Raw genomic sequence first — 18082 nt, forward strand, 5'->3', positions numbered from 1 at the left:
AGGCCCCCCACACATACTTCTCCTGCCCGGAATGCTGTCTCCCACAGCCCCTCCTCTCACTGTCGCCCCCCTCAAAACAACCTAATTCCTGCTTAGCAGACATTCCTTTCAATATTGCCTTTTCTAGAAAAAATAGAATTTTTAAAATAAGCAAAACATGTACTTACTCCAGTTGTTTTGTGTCTAGATAGATAGAACCTAATACCAATAAATCTTCATAAACACCTGGATACATATTAAGTGTGTTTTCTCTTTAGACTTTAACTCTTTCCATCTTCAGCTAAACCTTATTCTTTCTTCTTTGCTCTCTCCCATGTCCAATGGCAAAAGCTCCAGGACTCATTCCCAAGCCCTGATAAGCTTGACACGTCTCTGTTGCAGGCAGCCTCCTTTTGCTGCTGTTGACTCTTAAGAGCTCACTAAGTCAGCTCTCAAGGTCAAGAGGAACTGTCTCTTCCCCCTGACTGTGACTTCCTGCAATCCCAGGAACACCGTTTCTCCTCTATAATCATGGCACTAAAGGGAGAAAAGAGGCTTCATCTTTTTCTGTCTGCCATCTCTTCAAGTGGACTGTTCTAGTCCAGAAACATTTAGTTTAGGGGATCACCCTACAGGCTCAATCTTTGCCTCTTGCCTTCTGTCAGACATACACTTATTTCCTCACCCAACCAAACATACAAAACAGTGATATAAGCAATGCATTCTAGTACTTTCTATTTTCTTATATTTTTTAAAGAATGTGGTCATGACTCACTAAATTTATTTCACAATACACCAGTGAATTTCAGCCTGTAGTTTAAACCAATGCTCTAATTTATTCGCCCAAATCCCCTCAGTTTTCATGTATGTATATTAATTATTAGGATTATTTTCAATGAAATCTCTTCCAAGGATTTGTCAGAAAACTTTTCCTTCTTGAAAGGGCTGTCTTTTTTCCTTTTTAACACAAAAGCACATTTTGAACAATGCGCACCATTTTTAAATGGTCATAGGAAGTTTTCAGTAAGTTAGCAAATACCTGATAATCTGCAGAAGAAGAACAAAGAGCACTGCGTGTGTGTGTGTGCATGCACACACATGTATGTGCACTTGCGTGTGCGTGGCCTCGTGCTAATACTGTCTTCCATTTCAGGACTGTAGAAATCAATGTTACTAATAAATGTCAGCTATTGTTATTGGAGCTGACCAGATGTGTTCCCCAAGGCAAGTAACCCAGTGCGTTGGTCCCTCTAGCCTCCCTCTAGGATTAGCTCTTCCAATGGGCCTTGGAACTTTCGCTCAGCCCACTGCTGAGGGCTGTGGTCATTTTCAGGCTGAGGCTGCATTTCTGGTAGGGGCCATACTGGCCCTGTCCCATCTCACGTTGCCACATGCTCAGGTGACAATTGTGGTAGTGAATTAATTCTCTTATTCCTTAGACACCTCTACTTTCTGGCAAGCGCTTTCATCCTAGTAATTTAGCCTATCACTTAGGTCCTTCCATTTGTGTTACCGAATTGGGCCCTAGAATTTTGCTCCTTCTACAGTATGTCTGCAAAATGCTTTTCATGTCTTCTCTCAACGACCTCCTCAGTGGGCCTGCACCTTTTTCCATGGTCGCAGTGGGCAGGCAGGCTCACTGTAGACACCTGCTGGTTTCTCTCCGCTGGGCTGGGCACTGTGGGGAAATAGGCATGGTTGTTACCCTCACAGAGATGAAAGCTCCAGAGGAGGCAGCAGTGCTGAGTGGTGTGTTTTCCTTTCTGGCTCCTCTCTCCGGCTGCCCACACGGGCCCGCCTAGCAGGGCTGGACGGGGAGTCTGGATGGGTCTTTTTAGGATGTGAAGACAAAACTGCCAATTGCCCAGTCACAGCTGCCATGGTTGCTGAGCGGGGGGAGAGAAGAGTAAGTCCCCAGAGACATAGGAGCCCCCAGACGCAGAGCCCAGCGCTATGGCGGCCACAGCACTGCTGCTGAGGGTGGCGGGGAGGCAGCTTCTGCCTGCGAACCAGGGCGTGGCCTTGTTGGCATTGCCATCTGTGTCCCAGTGGGAAAGGTGGGAAAGGTTGAATCTGACAGCCCTTTCCGTTCCTAGTACCCAGCTAATGATGGCTGGGAAGAATGTTGGTTTTTTTCTTCTCAGTGGCATTTGGAAGTCCTCATGAAGGAATGGGGGAACTCTGTGTGACTTTGGGCAGGTTCCTTTCCCATTCTGGGTTCAGTTTCTTCTCCAGTACCATGGGCGAGAGAAACCAGGCAACATGGAAACGTCTGCTCCCCGTGTGTATTAGGTGCCGGGCACTGTGCTGCTGGACAGGACACTCCGTTATCTGTCTTCTTGTTGGCTCCTCTCAACGATAATGGCCACCCTTGCCAAGTGGCTTCTATATTTCAGCCTCTAGGCTAGCGACAGAAATGCCCTTTCATCATCACAACAGTGCCAGGGAGATGTTCCTCTCTCTGACTCACAATGGAGGAAAGAGGAAAGATTTGAAGTCAGATCATAACAAAAAACAAAGGATCAAAATGAGATATTGAGGAGGTGCTGGAACCCCAGGCTCTGTAAAACAGTGGAATTAGATAAGTTTTCATCGCTCTGGTATCAGAATAGTTCTTTCTTTAAGGGTCTGTCCCATGGACAATAGCAAAAGAATCTTCAGGGACACTCCTACTTATGTTGTCCTTGGTGTTCAGACCAAACCTCCGTGCAGGTGCTTACTGGACAGAGGGGTGAAGGGACAGGCGCACTGAACCCAGGTGGTGGTTTCCAGTCCTGGCCAGGTGTGCCCACACCCATGCCTGTGGGTCTTCAGGCTTCTTGGGTTGGATCTCCCACACCTGTGGGTCCTATCTGTGACCCTTCATCTGGGATTTAATTCACACCTAGTGTTCCCAACCAACCCTGTCCCCAGCTGCAGATGCTTATTTCTCCCCCAGGTCAAGATAATGGGGGCCCTTTTGTGACCCATCTGCCAACTGAGTGCTCACAAAGCTTATATTCTCCATGGGTAAGCAACATTGTACAAGGGCCTGCACTACTAGTTGTTTTCATCGTTTGAAAAATGAAAATAAGCTTGTACGTGTGTATGTAAATGATAAAATTGGTTTGTGGGAAAGATTTGTGAAATTGGGATCCACACAAAACAGAAGGAAAGTAATTTTTTTTATAAACTTGACTCAGGAAATGTAGAGAAAACAGGTCGAAGAGACACAGTATCTCTAAAGAAGTTTACATTGTATGCCATCTAGTCACATCATCCAAAGAGTGGGCACTGAGGTTAAGAAGCCTGAGATGTAACCTCACAAGAAGTGAAATGAGGCCCGGGAGCTTTAAATAACGCCACTCTGCTCACACAGCCCAGGAATGCTGACAGAAGGATGAGAGAGAGTGAGCTAGGAGTTTCTCAAGATCCAGTCAGTCTCACCGGGTCAGAGGGTAGTTCAATGACTCCCACCCGCTATTCAGAATGAGAAGGGATCCCCAGAAGAGGAATGGGGCTCTCACGTTCAGGGCCTGTTCTGTCTTCCTATTTCCCTACTCACAACATGCCCAGGGCCCCCATGTTTCCACCTCGGCTGCTGCCGTGAGATTTCAAGGCTCTTCCAGGCCCCCCTCACCCTCCTTGGCAACCTGCTCTCCCACTCACTTGTCCCCAGTAACCCCTTATTCGTATTCATCCTCACCACCACCTTCATGCAAACACACTCCCATCAGAACCATCCTGTCGTCCGCAGCACGTGCCCTGCTCACCTGGCTCTGTTAGAGTCCCCTCTGCCCTCCCTCCCTGCCTGGTCATTTCTGTAGACCAAGCTCTGATCACATCACCTCTGTGAAACCCTCCCTGACCTTGCCGCCAAATGCCCTTTCTCTCTCCTCTGAGCTTCTGAACCGCCTGCTCCCTGGACACTTGACCCCGGACAAGTAGTGTCTGTTGCCTTGTCCTTTACCTAGCTGTGTCTGATTCCCTTCTACATGCCACAGTGGGGTGGTCCCTTCAGCCCCTCCCTCAGCCACACTGCCCATATTGCATGTCTTAACCTGATTCTGGTGCCTTGGACAGAATCTCATTCCTCTTTGTTACCTCTAACCACCAGCCTTCTCATTGCCCACCATGCAGCACTGGGACGAGAGCCAAGCTGAGCCCCAGTAATGTTTGTTGAATGACTGCATGGGTTTTTGTGGCTCCTGAGAAGTAAATCAAAGCCAGCCAGAGCAGTGGGAAAAATGACCATATTTAGGACACACTTGTTAGTTTCTGGCCCATTGTCAAATCTGATTCTAGGTAGACCATTTCTCTCTCTCTCTCTCTTTCCCTCCCTCTCCCTCTCCCTTTCCTCCTCCCATCTCCCTCTCTCTCCATCTCTGTCTCTTTCGTAGTCCCCACTCTTCCCCTTTTCCCTCTCCCGTCTCTCTTCCTGTTTACCTCCCCCTCTCCCCTCTCTCTCCCTCTCCCTCTCTGTCTCCCAAGGCTGCTACAAGTCCCCAGGCCGGGGCAGAGCTATAATGGGAGCTTAGGGCTGAGAAGCTCCTCTGTGCACTTTTCAGTTGCCCAGTCTGCTCTGAATTCTGTAACCAAAGCACCCTGATTCCTGTCAACAAGGAGGAAGTGCCAGTGTGACTTCATTGGTGAACCTTCAGAATCCCCTTTCTGGGTGTTACCCCAACATGGAGGCAGGAGTTCCTGTGGAAAATTGAACAGGCTTGGAAAAGAGGGTGGGGAAGGGCAGACGGACCCCCAGACGAGGGCCCTCCTCTGGAGACATTAACATAGGTAAATGGTTAACAAGAGGGAGTATTTCTCTCTGTTCTTCCTCCTCTGCCAAAGAATTCACCTTTAACCATTGACCTTTCAGTGAGGTGTGAGATCTGAACAAAGTTGAACACAGTCATGGATGGTTAAATACCCATCTTCCCCTCTGAGCCTGCCTCACGTCCTCCAAAGATGGTCTGTAGTATACGGACTGGCCCCTAGGTTTGATGGCTGGTAATAGAGGAGAGACACATGACGCACAGGAGATGAAAGTTGGAAATGACCCTCTGACCCTTCAGGAATCCAGAGCCTCACTATACCAAGAAGGCCAAGCCATGGCAGTGTGACTGAACGTAGCAGAAGAAGGCATTTCCAAGTACCTCTATCAGAATCAGCCGCCTGACCACTGACATTTGGTGATTTCTTCCTGCCCAGTTCTTTTTGAACCCCACCCCTGCCCCCAGGCACCTACAGGCCCACTGTATAAGCATAAATTTTTTAATTTGCTGGCAGAATCCCCCAGCACCAGGCTTCACAGACGGCCCCCAACTCCCCCCACATATTATTCAGTGAAGCCTGAGAGCTTCCTATCCCACCGCTCTGTGTGCTTAATTAAGTTTGGGGAAGATCAACATCCAGTTGCTTCATTTGTGTCGGTGACTTTTTTCACTCTGAGTCCTCCCTGTGCTCGTTCTGCTGACATGTTTCCATCATCTCTGGGCCCCCAGTCGGCCAGGACCAGCATGCCGTCTCAACGTGGAGGGTGTGATAGTGCTGGCCTTAGAGGGGCTGCAGGGAGAAGCCCAGCAGGGTCCCGTGTCCATCTGGGCCTGGCTGGGTCCTCGGAAGGCTTGGAGATGCTTTGGTTTCACACTGGGTTCCCCCCACGCCACGGAGAGCTGAGAATGAGCATCGGTTTCCTGCCTCTGAGCACGTCTCCATGATCCATGGATACAGGCACTCAGTAGGCAGCTCGGGGCAGGAGGAAGGGAGGGAAGGATGATGGCGGTCGAGGCTAACAAGCATTAGGGCAGAGCCTGGATGTGCTGCACCGTGGAACAGACCACGAACAAGCCCCCTGCAGAGCTCTCTGTGGCCCAACTGGATTTTGATACCTACTTGCTTTGGTTTGAGCACTTGCTGCTCTCTTAAAGGTCCATGTTGTGATCCTCTTTAAAGAAATATTCTATTTTCAATACAGACACAGCCCTTGACGTAGCCGTAAAAAACACCACCCCTGAGAGACACGTGGCTGTGAAGTATGTTGGTATGTAACCTCCTGTCTTTGCCTACGTGCAAGGCTTCATCCCGCTGCTCTGTTTGTCCCTCAAGAAGTTGCTCCCTTACCCCCCGCGGGTGCTCAGGCTCTCAGGAGGCCTTGAAATGAGGGCAAGAGGTCAGCACAGACAGGAGGTACCTCCTGGCAGCGGACTGGTTTGGGATGGGCCGTAGTTGTTGTTCTTCACCCAACAAGAGTTTCTTTGAGACCCTTGTTCCCTGCCCCCCACTTTTAAGATGGAAGTCAAATTTTCGGATTCTGCTGTGCAGAGCAGAGAGGTCACTGGGCTCTAATGCATTTACCATTGACTGCCCCTCTTGTAGTGCGTCTATTAGTGAGTAATTTGATTTGTACCTATTCATTTGCAGTCCCTGCAGGAGCCTGGAGCTGGCCCCTAGTATAATTGGTGCTGTCTCTATTTTTACATCATTAGATTAGCCCCGACTCCTGGCCACTTGTTGTCTGCGCTTGTCTGTCCATTTATACAACCTAATGTAACACAAAATTCATTACTGATCACATTACTTTCAACTCTGAAGCCAGCCTTGTGATAAACATTTGGTTAACCCCTTCCTGCCCATGGGAGGGTTGACAGAACAAATGCACTTCCCCTCGCCGGGCAAATCAATATCTTAATACACCAAAGTGGAATTGCATTTCTAGATTTGTTATTCCTCCTGGAGGAGCAAATGGAAAGGCTCGTCTGAGCTAGCTGAATTGAATAATGAATAGAGCCCCGGCTCCAGCAGCCAGTCTGTGAACAGAGCACAAAGCAGAGGCGGCATCCTGCTCAGCTTTTCCCCTGGACAGGTGGCTCCACAGCAGCTAATTGAGACCTGTGCTCTTCTCCCAGCAGGGTGGGGGGAGGGGGGACATGGGTTCCAGAACATGGGCTGCGACCCTGGCAGGGACAAGGGGGACCTCGGCCCCACCTCCATTCTCTTTCCTAGGTTTGGCCTCGGTCATCTGTGCTAAGGACTGGCTTAAGTTTCCTTAAAGCCTTCTTCATGAATGTGAAGGCACCAGACACATGGCCTTGGCACTGATGCCACCAAGAAGTTAATTAAATTCCTTACTAAACAGAAGTTTACCATTTCAAAAAGATAAACAGAATTATTCCAATTCAGAGCCGGGTCAGCAATGTTGGGATTGTTTGGTTCATACCAGCTTGTGAGTGTGTGTGTGTGTGTGTGTGTTTGCACGTGCATGCGTGTGCATGTATGCGTGCACCTGTCCCCAGGGTGAGCATTGAGCATTCTCTGGCATGGAAATACCATGTGCACCTGAAAGTGGTCCTAGTTCTCTGATAGGGACATTGGTGAACATCAGGAGGGCGCTAGCACAGGAGTTGGCCCAGGATCTTAAAGGGACCTCCACATAGCTCTGTTTAATCTAGAAGATTCTCCTCTACTACACCCTGGTTTTCCCCTTCCCAGCCCCTGTTTGTCTCTGGGTGGCATCCACACCCACTGTAAGTCATTAACTTGCAGGACAGCTTGTTTCAAAAGAAAAAATATCCTGACTTATTAAGAAACTCTTATGAAGTGTGTACCACAAAGATTAGAATAGGCACAGAGGAAGTAGAATGGAACCCATAACCATGAAAGTCATAAATCCCTAAGTTTAAAAAAAAAAAAAAAAAGAAGCCGGAAACAGAAGCTACTCAGTCGGGAAGGGACGCTAGGAGAAGCAGCCCATCTAGAGGATATTCTGCTAGAATTCGGGGCAGTCCTGGACCAGCCACTGAGCAGAGGCAGTGAAGCCTCTGGTTAGCGGGCCTCCTTTCTGTTGAGGAGGCTGCCCGCCATCTCCGAGGACTGCACCTTGAACCTTGCTGCCTTTAGCCTGTTCAGAGCCTTGACAGGCCAGAAACAACCAGCAATCCTGTGAGACAGGGAGCTCCCAGCCTTCTTCATGCCTCCAGCACTCCCCCTGCCTTCCTCCTTTGTATGTGGAGGAGGGCCAGGGCTCTGTGCGGCCTTGCAGCAAAGGTGAGAGGTGGGAGGTGTACGGTTGGGGGTGGGGGGACTGCCTCACCCCTCCGTTACTGTGGGAAGCTCCCTTTTCCACAGAGGGACTCAAGGGCCAGGCTGGAGACTGAAGACTCTCAAGGGCTTCCCGTTGTGAGGACCTAGAGAAAGGGGATCCTTGTATCTAGTCAGTGAGAAGACACTGGTATGTCTGGTGCAGCCTGGGTAGGACAGCTGACAGCTGCCTCTGCCTCCTCGCGCCGGGCAGCTCTCCTCCCCACCCCCGCCCAGCTCACAGGGTACTAACTTGCTCAGTCGCCAGCCTGCTGCTTTGGCCTCAGCTGTTAATCCTCTCAGGTGGGTAAGTGGGACAGTGGGGGAGAAGGGCTCCGTGTAGCCAACACCGGCCCCAGCCCAGTCAGCTCGAGAAATCAGATCAGAGCACAGGCCTCTGCTTTCTAGAATGGGACAGACCAGTGGCAGGGAGGAGAATGAGTCGGCCGGCCAGTGGAATGAGGGACTGATTTCTTAACCTTGATGGAAAGGGGGGAAAGCCACATCTTACCAAACTCTTCCGCTGCATCATAGAGAATTTAATTATGTTTGGACATTTGAATGAGAACCAGATGTGGCTCTGGCCCGTCAGGCCAGCAAAGTTCAAGGAGCTGCATCTCTCCTGTATTCTGCGGACCCCTGTGCTGCCTCTCAGCCCTGGAGGGCAGCTCGGGAAGACCCGGCCTGTGAGCTCGGTGGGGTCTCCCCAGCCTCAAGGCTGGACTGGAGGAGATAGGCGGGTCCAGGCTAGCTGCCAAGCACCATTTCCACAGGAGACTTTCCAAGTGCCATGTCCTCCTCGTAGCCATGCTGAGTGAGCATGTTTATGGGGCCTTCACCAGCACCCACATCCTCCCCACACGCAGACACACACACACAAAGAGCTCATGCCACAGCACCTGGCTGGACATTCTCTGTCAAAGGCACATCTCCGCACCACCTGGCCCCTGCGTTCACCTCAGATGGCATCTGCCAAGACTTGGCCCCCAATGTCGTGCCGTGACCTGGAGCTAGAAAGGCCCTTTCAGGCCCTCCTGCCTGAGGAGCCCGCCTCTGGGGGCCTCTGCCTGCTGGAACACCAGAGGTGGCCGCACTAATCTCCTAACCGGGACACTCTGCGTGTTTGATGCGTGCTCTGCTTCTGAAAGTCCCATCCCATCCTTTTCTCTTTAGAGCCTCACACACCCAGTGAGGTTGCCCCTCTCCTCCCGCCTGACAGATGCTGAGGTGGAGGAGAAGTGAAGTGACTCGCACAGGTCATTCAGCACATCTGTCTGTGGCAGAACTCTCAGCCTCCTACCCCAGGACTCTTCCTTCCTGCCATCCATGATGGTGTCAGCGCAGGGCTGTTCCCAAAGCGTGGCTTCAGCCAGATTTGTCAAATACCTCAAAACCAGGGAAACAGGAGCCCATTCTGCTCAGCCTTTGCTGTCCCCATGTCCAATAGATTGTGACAGGTCAGGATGTGAAGTTAGAGTAATACAGTGGTACCGAGAAGGTCACTGCACACGGGGTACTGGTCGAGGTGGTCCGGGTAGGGGATCCTGCTCTCTCCTGCTTTGAAGCCAAGACTTGGCTTAGGGTAACATGGATTTCCTGGGAGTGGAGTGTGGCAGCATTTCTGTCTCTCCCTACCTTATTATGGTTGTTATATGGGGCGACCTGGGCCAGCATAACCTCTAGCTAATACCCCACCTACCGCCATTGCTCATCAGTTGTTCAAAGGCCGTGAAGGAATCTGGCTGAGCCACGAGCTGCTTGCTCTGTTGGAACTCAGATGCTGTGCTCCCCACTCCCCCAACACACACACACCCCCAGCCAGCTCCAAAGGAGAGGGGGTGCAGGATATGGTGAGAATCTGTTCTTTTGAACAGAGGCCTCTGGAGTCGTCCTCATTCATTAGGCCTCCCTCTCCCTCTCTTTCTGCCTTTATTCTCCCTTCCCCAACATTCCAGCATGCTCAGCTCCTGCCACACCCCTGTCCCCACAAGGAATTTGGGGATCTAGGCACCTCTATGCCTCGCCCTCAGGATGTTAATGCCGCACTGGCCTGCTGTCATGAATAAGGTTTCTCTTTGGCTAGTGGAGGGAGGAGGGAAGGAGCGATGGGGAAGAGAGATGATGTGTCTATTCCCCAGTTTTCCTGGATGGAGGCTGTCTGCTTGCCTAGTCTCTTCAGCCATCATCCTTTCTACAACTCCCACAACTGGCCACAGCTTTCATCTTCCAGGAGCCAGTGGATGCCTGGAGGACCTGAGGACTTCTCTAGACCTCAGGTCTCCCCCTAAGCCCTAAGGTTATTAGGCGTGTGCATGGCCCCAGTGGCCAAGGGAAGCAGTTCCTGGTCTCCTGAGCCAAAAGCACTGGATATTTCCCTTCATTGTTCAGAGCTGAGGGGTGGGGTCCGGGCAGACCATATGGCCTTGGCCTCATTCTGTGACATTCTAGACCTCAGTAGCTGCAGGGGTCAGGAACGAGAGCTGGGCAAAGGAGAGAAAGCACAGTTGTGGGAGTCCTGTGGGTGGAAAGGGACCCCGGGCAGGAGGGAAGGTGCGTGCCTGCCCACAGGCTGTGTGCAGAGGTATATGACATCAGTGGGTGAGTGCTCTGCATTCAGACATGGGTTCGAGGTCTGGAGGTACGCCGGCCAGAATTAGCACCGTTTCTCCTCTATGCCCAGATTCCAGCAGCCCAAACCAAGATCCCTATTATCTGGATGTGGAGGAGCCATTTCATCCTTGGCCCTCAGCTTCAAGAAGCTGCCCTCTTTCCCTCCACAAGCATGCCTGGGAAGTGAGCAAAAGCCCTGCTGGAAGGGGAGGGCAATCCTCTGTCTCCCCTGGCCCTGTCCTCTCCCAAGACCTCCATGCCTGTCTGTTGGCATCTGTGCCAGCTCCGCGGCCTGTGGGGCTGCCTGCGCGCGAGAGAGCCCGACTGGTGGGGCTGGAGCGGGGCGGGAAGGGGAAAGGTGTCGGGGAGGCAGGCATCCTCCAAATTGGGCATTTCTGAGTGTGAGGAAAAGCAAGGCCTCCCCATAGGCTGCCTCCTTTACCTGCTGCCCTTGTATCCTCCTAAAAATTGCCAGTGCTGAGACTGGCTCTGGCCCAGAGTGTGGTCTCTGACAGAGCTGTTGGGGTTTCTGGAAACATTTTTAGCCAACTCCATTTCTGTCTCTGCCTCACTCTAGAGGAGTGAGCAGGAGTTTCCCAGCCCAGGACTGGTATAAGGCAGGCAGTCTCCTGATTGGCATGCGGGCTGTCTCTCTGGACCCCAGCATCAGGGGGTTGCCAGTCCTGCTCAGCCCCACAGGAAGCATTCAGCCCCCCTACCTGCTTCACCGTTTTCTCTCCAAGTCCCAGTTTGCTTGGTTGGTCCCAGCCAGCAGGTCCCAGCAGGCTCCTGGCTGACCAATTGGATTGAGGCAGACCCCATTTGGATCCATCTGCTGAACTTGGCAGCAGTCCTGTGATCCCTGGTCTCCTCTCCATATATCTCATCCAAAGAAGTTCTGAAAATCTCTAACCCCCTAGTCAGAGCCCACCCACACCCCCTGCCAACCCCAACCTCCCTCCCCAGCCAAGAAGGGGACCGGAACTATTTCTATTTGCCGACCTCCTCTGAGCCAGGCAGTGGGCAGGATGGGGCAGTTTGGCTGGCTGCTCTGTGTTCTGGAGCCACCCACTCCCCTGGGGTACCGCTGAGCCCAACCCAGGCAAGGGGCTTAACCAAAGGCCCTGCTGATGGGGAAGGTAGATGCAGGAGGGAAAAATCAATGCATGTCAACAGGGTTGGAAATTTATTTTCCAGCTTGGAAAAGGGTATTTACAAAGAGGCAAGGAGGGAAATGAAAAGCTGTAAACACATATCTGCCATCTTCCTCAGCGGGCCATTTCTTGATTAAAAAGAAAGAATCCTTCCCAAGCCCTAGTGGCAGGCGAGCTGATAGGGGCCTGTTTGGCAGAGGCACCCCCTGGAGAGGGAAGCCGGAGAGGGACCCAGAGGACCCTGTGGATAATCACCATCACTAATACAATTGCGACAATAGTAGTAATTCAACATTTGCCGGCAGGAAGCTTTAAGCTTTGTGACGTACTCTATGTGCATTGCGTTATTTAATTTAATGCCACAGCCACACTAGGAAGCAAATGTTGTTATCCTCACGCACAGGAAACTGAGGCACAGGAGATGTTGAGTAACCTGCCCAAAGTCTCCCAAGTGGCTGCAGGCTGGAGCCTGTGCTCTCGACCTTTTCCCTAAACTGCCTCCCCGCTCTGGACAGACACTGCCCCTCCCCTCTCCTCAGTCCCTTGAGAGCCTGGGATAGGAGGTGGGGCTGGGGGTGGGGAGGCGTTCTCCCTTCCCACTGCCAGAAGTGTGCTGTGGGTGCAGGCTGAGACTGTCCTGAGCTCTAACCCTACCGCCTCCACCCCAGCCGCTTGGGTGGCTCATTTAGGGCCAGGCTGTGTGGCTGCAGCCAGAGCCCAATAAAAGTACTCTGCTAATCCCTTTAATGAGCAGCATCGTGAGGCTCTGAGTGTGCAGAACAGGGCTGAGTGCCGAGCACGCCGGAGGGGCCGCCCGTAGATGCTGCTGCTTTGGTGATGGAGGAAGTGCCAGGGCTGCCCGGAGGCTGAATCACAGGGCCCAGGCACCCTCCTCCTGGACACAGCCACAGCACTGCCTTCATGGACTCTGCTGGAGCCCAGAAACAGGCCTCTCTCTGAGTCCTGAGCCTTGGGCTCTCCACAGTGTCCCCCACCACCACCAGAAGCCAGTGGGGCATCCCTCGGGGTCTCCGATTGGCCAGCTGCCCCCACTGCCATCTGCCCAGAAGAGGCCTAGAGACAGTCAAGCCCAAAGTAGGACCTCACTCCTGACCTCTCATCGGGGTCCCCTGCCCACCTGGGCTTCCCCACTCTCTCCAGGGCTCACTTAGTACCTGTGTCCCCAGCATTTCCTAGGGAACGGGGGAACCAAGACCATGGCACTTAGTGAAGTGACTCATGAGTGAGAAGAGGCTTCCATCCAGTCTGTCCCTGGAAGTCTCTGGCTTGCCAGTATGGGACAGCCTCAAGGAAGAGAAGGGTCTGTATCCAGAGGAGAGGATGGCCCGAGGGAACATCTCAAGGGTGAAGCAGCCTTGGGGACCAGCCTGTGGGAAAGGCCACAGAAGGGGTGTCCTGGTGGCCGGCCCCCAGAGGCCATCTCTGGTTCCCTGTAAGAGACCCGTCTGCCTCCAACCTCTACCTCTCCCCCTGGTGCACCCCCGCCCAGCTCAACAGTACCCACTCACGGCTCCCAGGAGCCAGTCTCCACTGCTCCCACCTTTGCAGAGGGGCTGTGGTATCCAGCTGTGGGATGAAGGATTGAACTATCGCAGAGAGACCCCCTCATTCCACATGGCCCAGCCCCAGTGGGGCCGCATTTGCAGCCAGCCGTGCTCCCGCCTCCTCACAGAGACTTAACCATGACTTCTCCCTTTGCATACATGCCCAGGTAGCCAGAGCTGCTTCTCCCTAACAAAGGCAGCCACCTCCCTGTCCCCTCTGAACTTTGCCAGACTCCATGTGGAGTGGGGGCAACCCGAGGATTGAGCATTCTCTTTCTTTCACTTATGAGAGCTTGGCGCCTCCCTCGTAGTTGCTGCTCCTTTCATTGTCCCGCTACCCCCTGTGGCTTGCCCACCCTGGCCATGGCATCGAGGGGCGTCTGTGGCTAGCAAGTTCCTTTCCCAGTAAGAGGCAGTCGGGAATGGGTGGACACAGCCAGCAGGGAGCACTGGGAGCCAGTCAGTGATGCCTGGGATTGCCCACATCTCCATCCTGGGGCCTGCACTCACCCCAGTTCCCTCTCAGGGGACTGCATACCCAAAGCCCATGGCTTCCTACTCTCCCTTGGTTTTGCTGTCCGCAAGAGGGGGAGATGAGCACCCAGCTCGCAGGTGCAGAGTCATGCAGGAGGTGAGGGCACCATAAGTAATCTTCTCTCTGAGCCCTGCCCCTTGGCTGGGAACTAGTCCTCATCCCCTATCATGCTTTGAGGCCTGGGGAGCAACCTCTTTAAGAGCTTGCTTTTTCCCCCTGAGCAGAATCTGCATTCTTCCAAATAGGGAGGCTATGGGGTGTGCTTTCCCAGCCACCCCGGCATAGAGTCCCCAGCTCTCCCGAGACCCTAGCAGGTAGCTTCTGGACTCTCCCCACAAGCACACCTCGGCCCTAGAAGAGCTGCCCAGATCTGGGGGCTTGGGAATGGGGGAGGAGGGCAGCAGCCCAGAAGCTGGGCCCCTGAGTCCAAAGGTCTGGAGGTGTCCCCCCAAAACTCTGCAGCCTGCCACCGTCTCCTCTCCCTCTCCTAGCAACCTGCCCGCATGGGGTGCCTGCCAGCACCCTTCTCTCCCCTTCCCCCCGCTGCCCTCCTGCTCCGTGTGTGGCTCCTCTCTCCCAGCCCCCATGCTGGAGGGGCTCTCAGCTCCGTCACGACAGTTCCATCTCTGGGGCCCCCACCCCCCTACACATGCATGTCACTGTCCTTGACTGTGGAATTTCACCGCCAGCCTACCCTCCTCCCAGCGTGACACCCCACACCTCCTTACAACCTCTCCACCTGCTTGCAGGGATCAGTGTACTTCTCAATCGTTGTCCATATCTTTTCCAAAAAGATTCCTCAATGCTTTTCTTTTCAAAAGGGAAAAAAAAAGGAAAAAAAAAACAATGCCAACAGCCCAGCGTCCGTGAGCAACCCAACAGTAACAAAGCAGGTGTTCGGGATGGAGGAAGGTAAGGCCACACATTTCCATTTGCCGCTTGCTCCTAGGGCTGGGCGGCCGGGGTGACTTGAAGGGGGGGGATCTGTGTGCACCCCTCCTCCACTTCCTCTTCTGCACACACTCATTGTTCTGTCTCAGGGAGAAGAGAGAAGGGGGTTGACAGAAGGCATGTAGAAAAGTGCCCGGGTCCAGCCAGGCCCCTAGTTCTCTTACTAATAGACCACATGCTGAAGAGAAGCTCCCCGCCTCTCCTCACCACATCATTCAGTCAGGAAATGTTTTTTGAGCACCAGCTATTTTCTAGGCCCTGTGGTTGGCACGAGGGATACAGAGCTAAGGCCCAGAAGCAGTCCCCGAGGGGCTCTGCACCCGGGTGGGAACATAGACATGAACAGGCCTGGGGCAGGAATAAGGATGGAGCCCGGTGGGGCCTGGCCGGCTACCAGGGCTGCAGGACAGGCTCACCTGTGGGGCGTGGATACCTATGCTCACCTTTGAAAGATGAGTAGGGGTTCTGGGGGCCATGGGAGCCTGGGAAGGGCTTTTCAGTCAAAGGGAATGGCATAAGCACAGGCCCGGGGGGCCTGAGGCAGCCTGGAGAGATCCCAGAACTGCACAAATGCATTACTTTGGTTCTTCAGATCCAATAACAGGTGCCATCAGTGGGTGGGGTCTTGGGGGCAGGTCATGAAAGGCCATTTTGGAGGGCTGATTTTAGACCTGATGCTGAGGACTCAAGGAACGATGAAGGTTTTGAAGCAGAGGAAAAGCAAGATGAGGTTTGTGCCAGAGACGAGCCACTCTGGTATGATGGGTTGAAGAGGGGGTTGCTGGAAATGGGGAGACAGGGAGGGAGTTCTTGAGATGGGAAGTGCAGTCCTATGCAAGCAGTGGTAGTGGAGAGGAGGGGGGATGAGAGAGAGGGAGCTGGGGGATGTCAAGTCTGCATTGTGTGGCCAACTGGGTTCTGGGGGGCTGGTGGGCAAGGGAGAAGCCTGCCCACTCCTGTCTAATCCCAGGCCTGCTTGGTGAAAAGAAAATAGCCAGGCCGGTCAGGCCATACCTGGCCCCCAAGAGCAGCAAACTCCTAAGTTCTTTTGGCAAATGTCCCTGCGCTGTCACATGATGGGATGAGGGCATCCACTCAGACTCACAGAGGAGCCCATTAGGCTGCTGAGGGTGTTGCCTGGGCCTGTGCCAAGGGGCAGCGGGGCTGCTGTGCTTGGTCCTGGGCTCCAGTGTCCTCCACTTCCTTGGCAGCGTGGATGTGTCAGCCCTTTGCATCAAGAACTCTGGGCCTATCCCCCAGCTCTGGAAAGGGGCCAGCCTTCCCCATTCTAGTGGCCTTTCCTGCTCCTTCATCTGGGGCTTTCTTGCTTGGGCATGGTGTCCAGATCCTGAGGAAGCCCCTGCTTTCCTTGCTCCTGCCAATGCTCTGCTCTTCTGCCCTTCTGGCCCTGCTGTCAGCGCCCCCTAGTGCCAGGATGGCTGTGCATGAGGGCAAGGGTCTTGGAAATCCAGCGGGCCTCCGGGATCCCCCACACACTCCTTGGCTTGCTTGTGGGCAAAGAAGGGAACAAAGGAAGTTTTCTTGGAGTCTGACACTTCCATGTAGAAATCCAGGGTTTCTTCTTTGCTGTTCCATCTTCTCCCTCTGTTGGCACAGTCTGTACTCCCAAATTAGGGTGAGACCAGAGAACAAGCAGAGAAGACAGAGCTCATGTGGTAGCCACCTGTCTTGTTTTCTGTCCATATCTAGATAACTCTTGATGTATCCCAGGGTCTCTGGCCCAACAGGGAAGCCAGTGGCTCTTGGAGACTGGGACCATCCTCAGGCCCATAGCCTGTGTCCACAGCCAACCCCCCCACCGCGGTTCCACTACCCCTATCTGCTGAGAGGTTCCAGTGTCGAGGTTCCAGACATGGCTGGTGCAGCCTGAGGGCCCTTCACCCCTGGGTCATGCCTGCTCTGAAGGAGGGCAGCACAGACTCTCCCGCCCCATTCTGTGGCTGCTACAGCTGGGCGGCTTCTGTGCTTTGGGAGAGGCCTGTAGGGAGTGGGAGTCAGTGGTTAGTTCCTGGCTGGCTGCCGATGGCCAGACCAAGAGCAAAGGCCATGACTGTTACCCTAATCCAAGCTAGCTGTGCTGCATGTGTGTGGTGGCAGGGGGCCTGGGAGTGGGTGCAGGCTGTAGATGAAGGTCTCAAGCCAGACCAGACAAGTATAACATTCAAGTACACTTGGCTGCTTCAAGTTTGTTTTGAGGTCCTGAGCTCCTGAGCTCCTGAGGGGGACAAGCAAGACCCCTTTAGTCCCAGGCAGGCATACCTTGCAGGAGAAGAAATTGCAGATCACCACATCTTGGCTTGGGGTAGGCTCCCAGAGTCTTCCCAGGGATGTGTGTGCCCACGTCTCAGAGCCCACTCTGAGGGACTGAGAGGGGATAGGAACTAGCCAATTGCAAAAAGCCAAGAATAATTCCTTCCTTCCTTGTATTCTACATGCAGGGAAGTCTGTTCCCAAACCACCTGGCCCAAAACCTATCTTAGGTCAAGAGATTGGGGATTGGGGGTGGGAGGCAGTAAGGTGCCCACAGCTGAATGAGATAGGGCCAGTTGCTGCATCCAAGGTGGCAGCTTGGCTGTGGGAGGGCCAGGGAAGGGGCAGTAGATGGGGTGGGAGCCTCCCCGCCTGCTTCCCAGGGCAGCTCTGCATTCTGAGGGGCCCCCAGGACACTAGGGGGCTAAGAGAAAGGGAGAAAGGAGGCACTGCAAGCAAGCAGGGACCTTCTCTCCATTGGAATAGGCCCCTCTCCAACCAGGCATTCCCTCCTGCAGGGAAACTGGACACTTTCCAGGAGGTGCCAAAGATGAGCGGCGGCCTGGCCAGCAGGCAGACTGTATGGGTCAGAATGAGTGAGCAAGTGAGTTGCTAAGCCAGGGTGGAAGCTCCAGGGAGCAGGCAGGGCCAGGGAGGAGAGGGAGGGACAGATCAGGCAGGGAGGCTGCGGTCCTTGCCGTGTTCTGGCTTTTCTCCTGCCCCTGACCTGTAGATCCAGGCCCGGAGCCACTTCTGGAATCGGGGAGCATGCTGGCTGAGCATGAGTGTGTGTGCAGGTGTGGGCACGTGTCCCGTGTATGGCAGTGTGGTCCAGACGAATCAGCAGGGTACCCAGACTTATGTAAAGGGGTTCCCACACCGAGGGACAGACTGTGGCCTAAAACTGGACTCTGCCAGCCAAGGGAGCTTCTCCCTCCTTTGGCTGTGAACTCCCTGTGACC

At 53.6% G+C, this 18082-nt stretch overlaps 2 protein-coding genes across 5 annotated transcripts in view; one reads left to right on the top strand and one right to left on the bottom strand.

The window, feature by feature from the left end:
- BCAS3 (BCAS3 microtubule associated cell migration factor) overlaps positions 1-18082 on the top strand; it is a 581171-nt gene that overhangs the window by 562139 nt on the left and 950 nt on the right. For 2 of the 4 annotated variants that reach the window (XM_080825313.1, XM_080825314.1), the window contains one exon: positions 5933-5998. The exons of 1 other annotated variant lie outside the window; for it this stretch is intronic. In XM_080825313.1, coding sequence (XP_080681439.1) covers positions 5933-5998 — 66 coding nt within the window. Of the gene's footprint in view, positions 1-5932; positions 5999-14719; positions 14811-18082 lie in introns of all 4 variants that reach the window. One more of the 4 variants, XM_080825315.1, reaches the window with a different exon arrangement.
- LOC308356387 (uncharacterized protein) overlaps positions 1-18082 on the bottom strand; it is a 39053-nt gene that overhangs the window by 13133 nt on the left and 7838 nt on the right. The gene's annotated exons all lie outside the window — the stretch shown is intronic.

This window comes from Martes martes, assembly GCF_963455335.1.
Source record: "Martes martes genome assembly, chromosome: 16".
Taxonomy (NCBI): Eukaryota; Metazoa; Chordata; class Mammalia; order Carnivora; family Mustelidae; genus Martes; species Martes martes.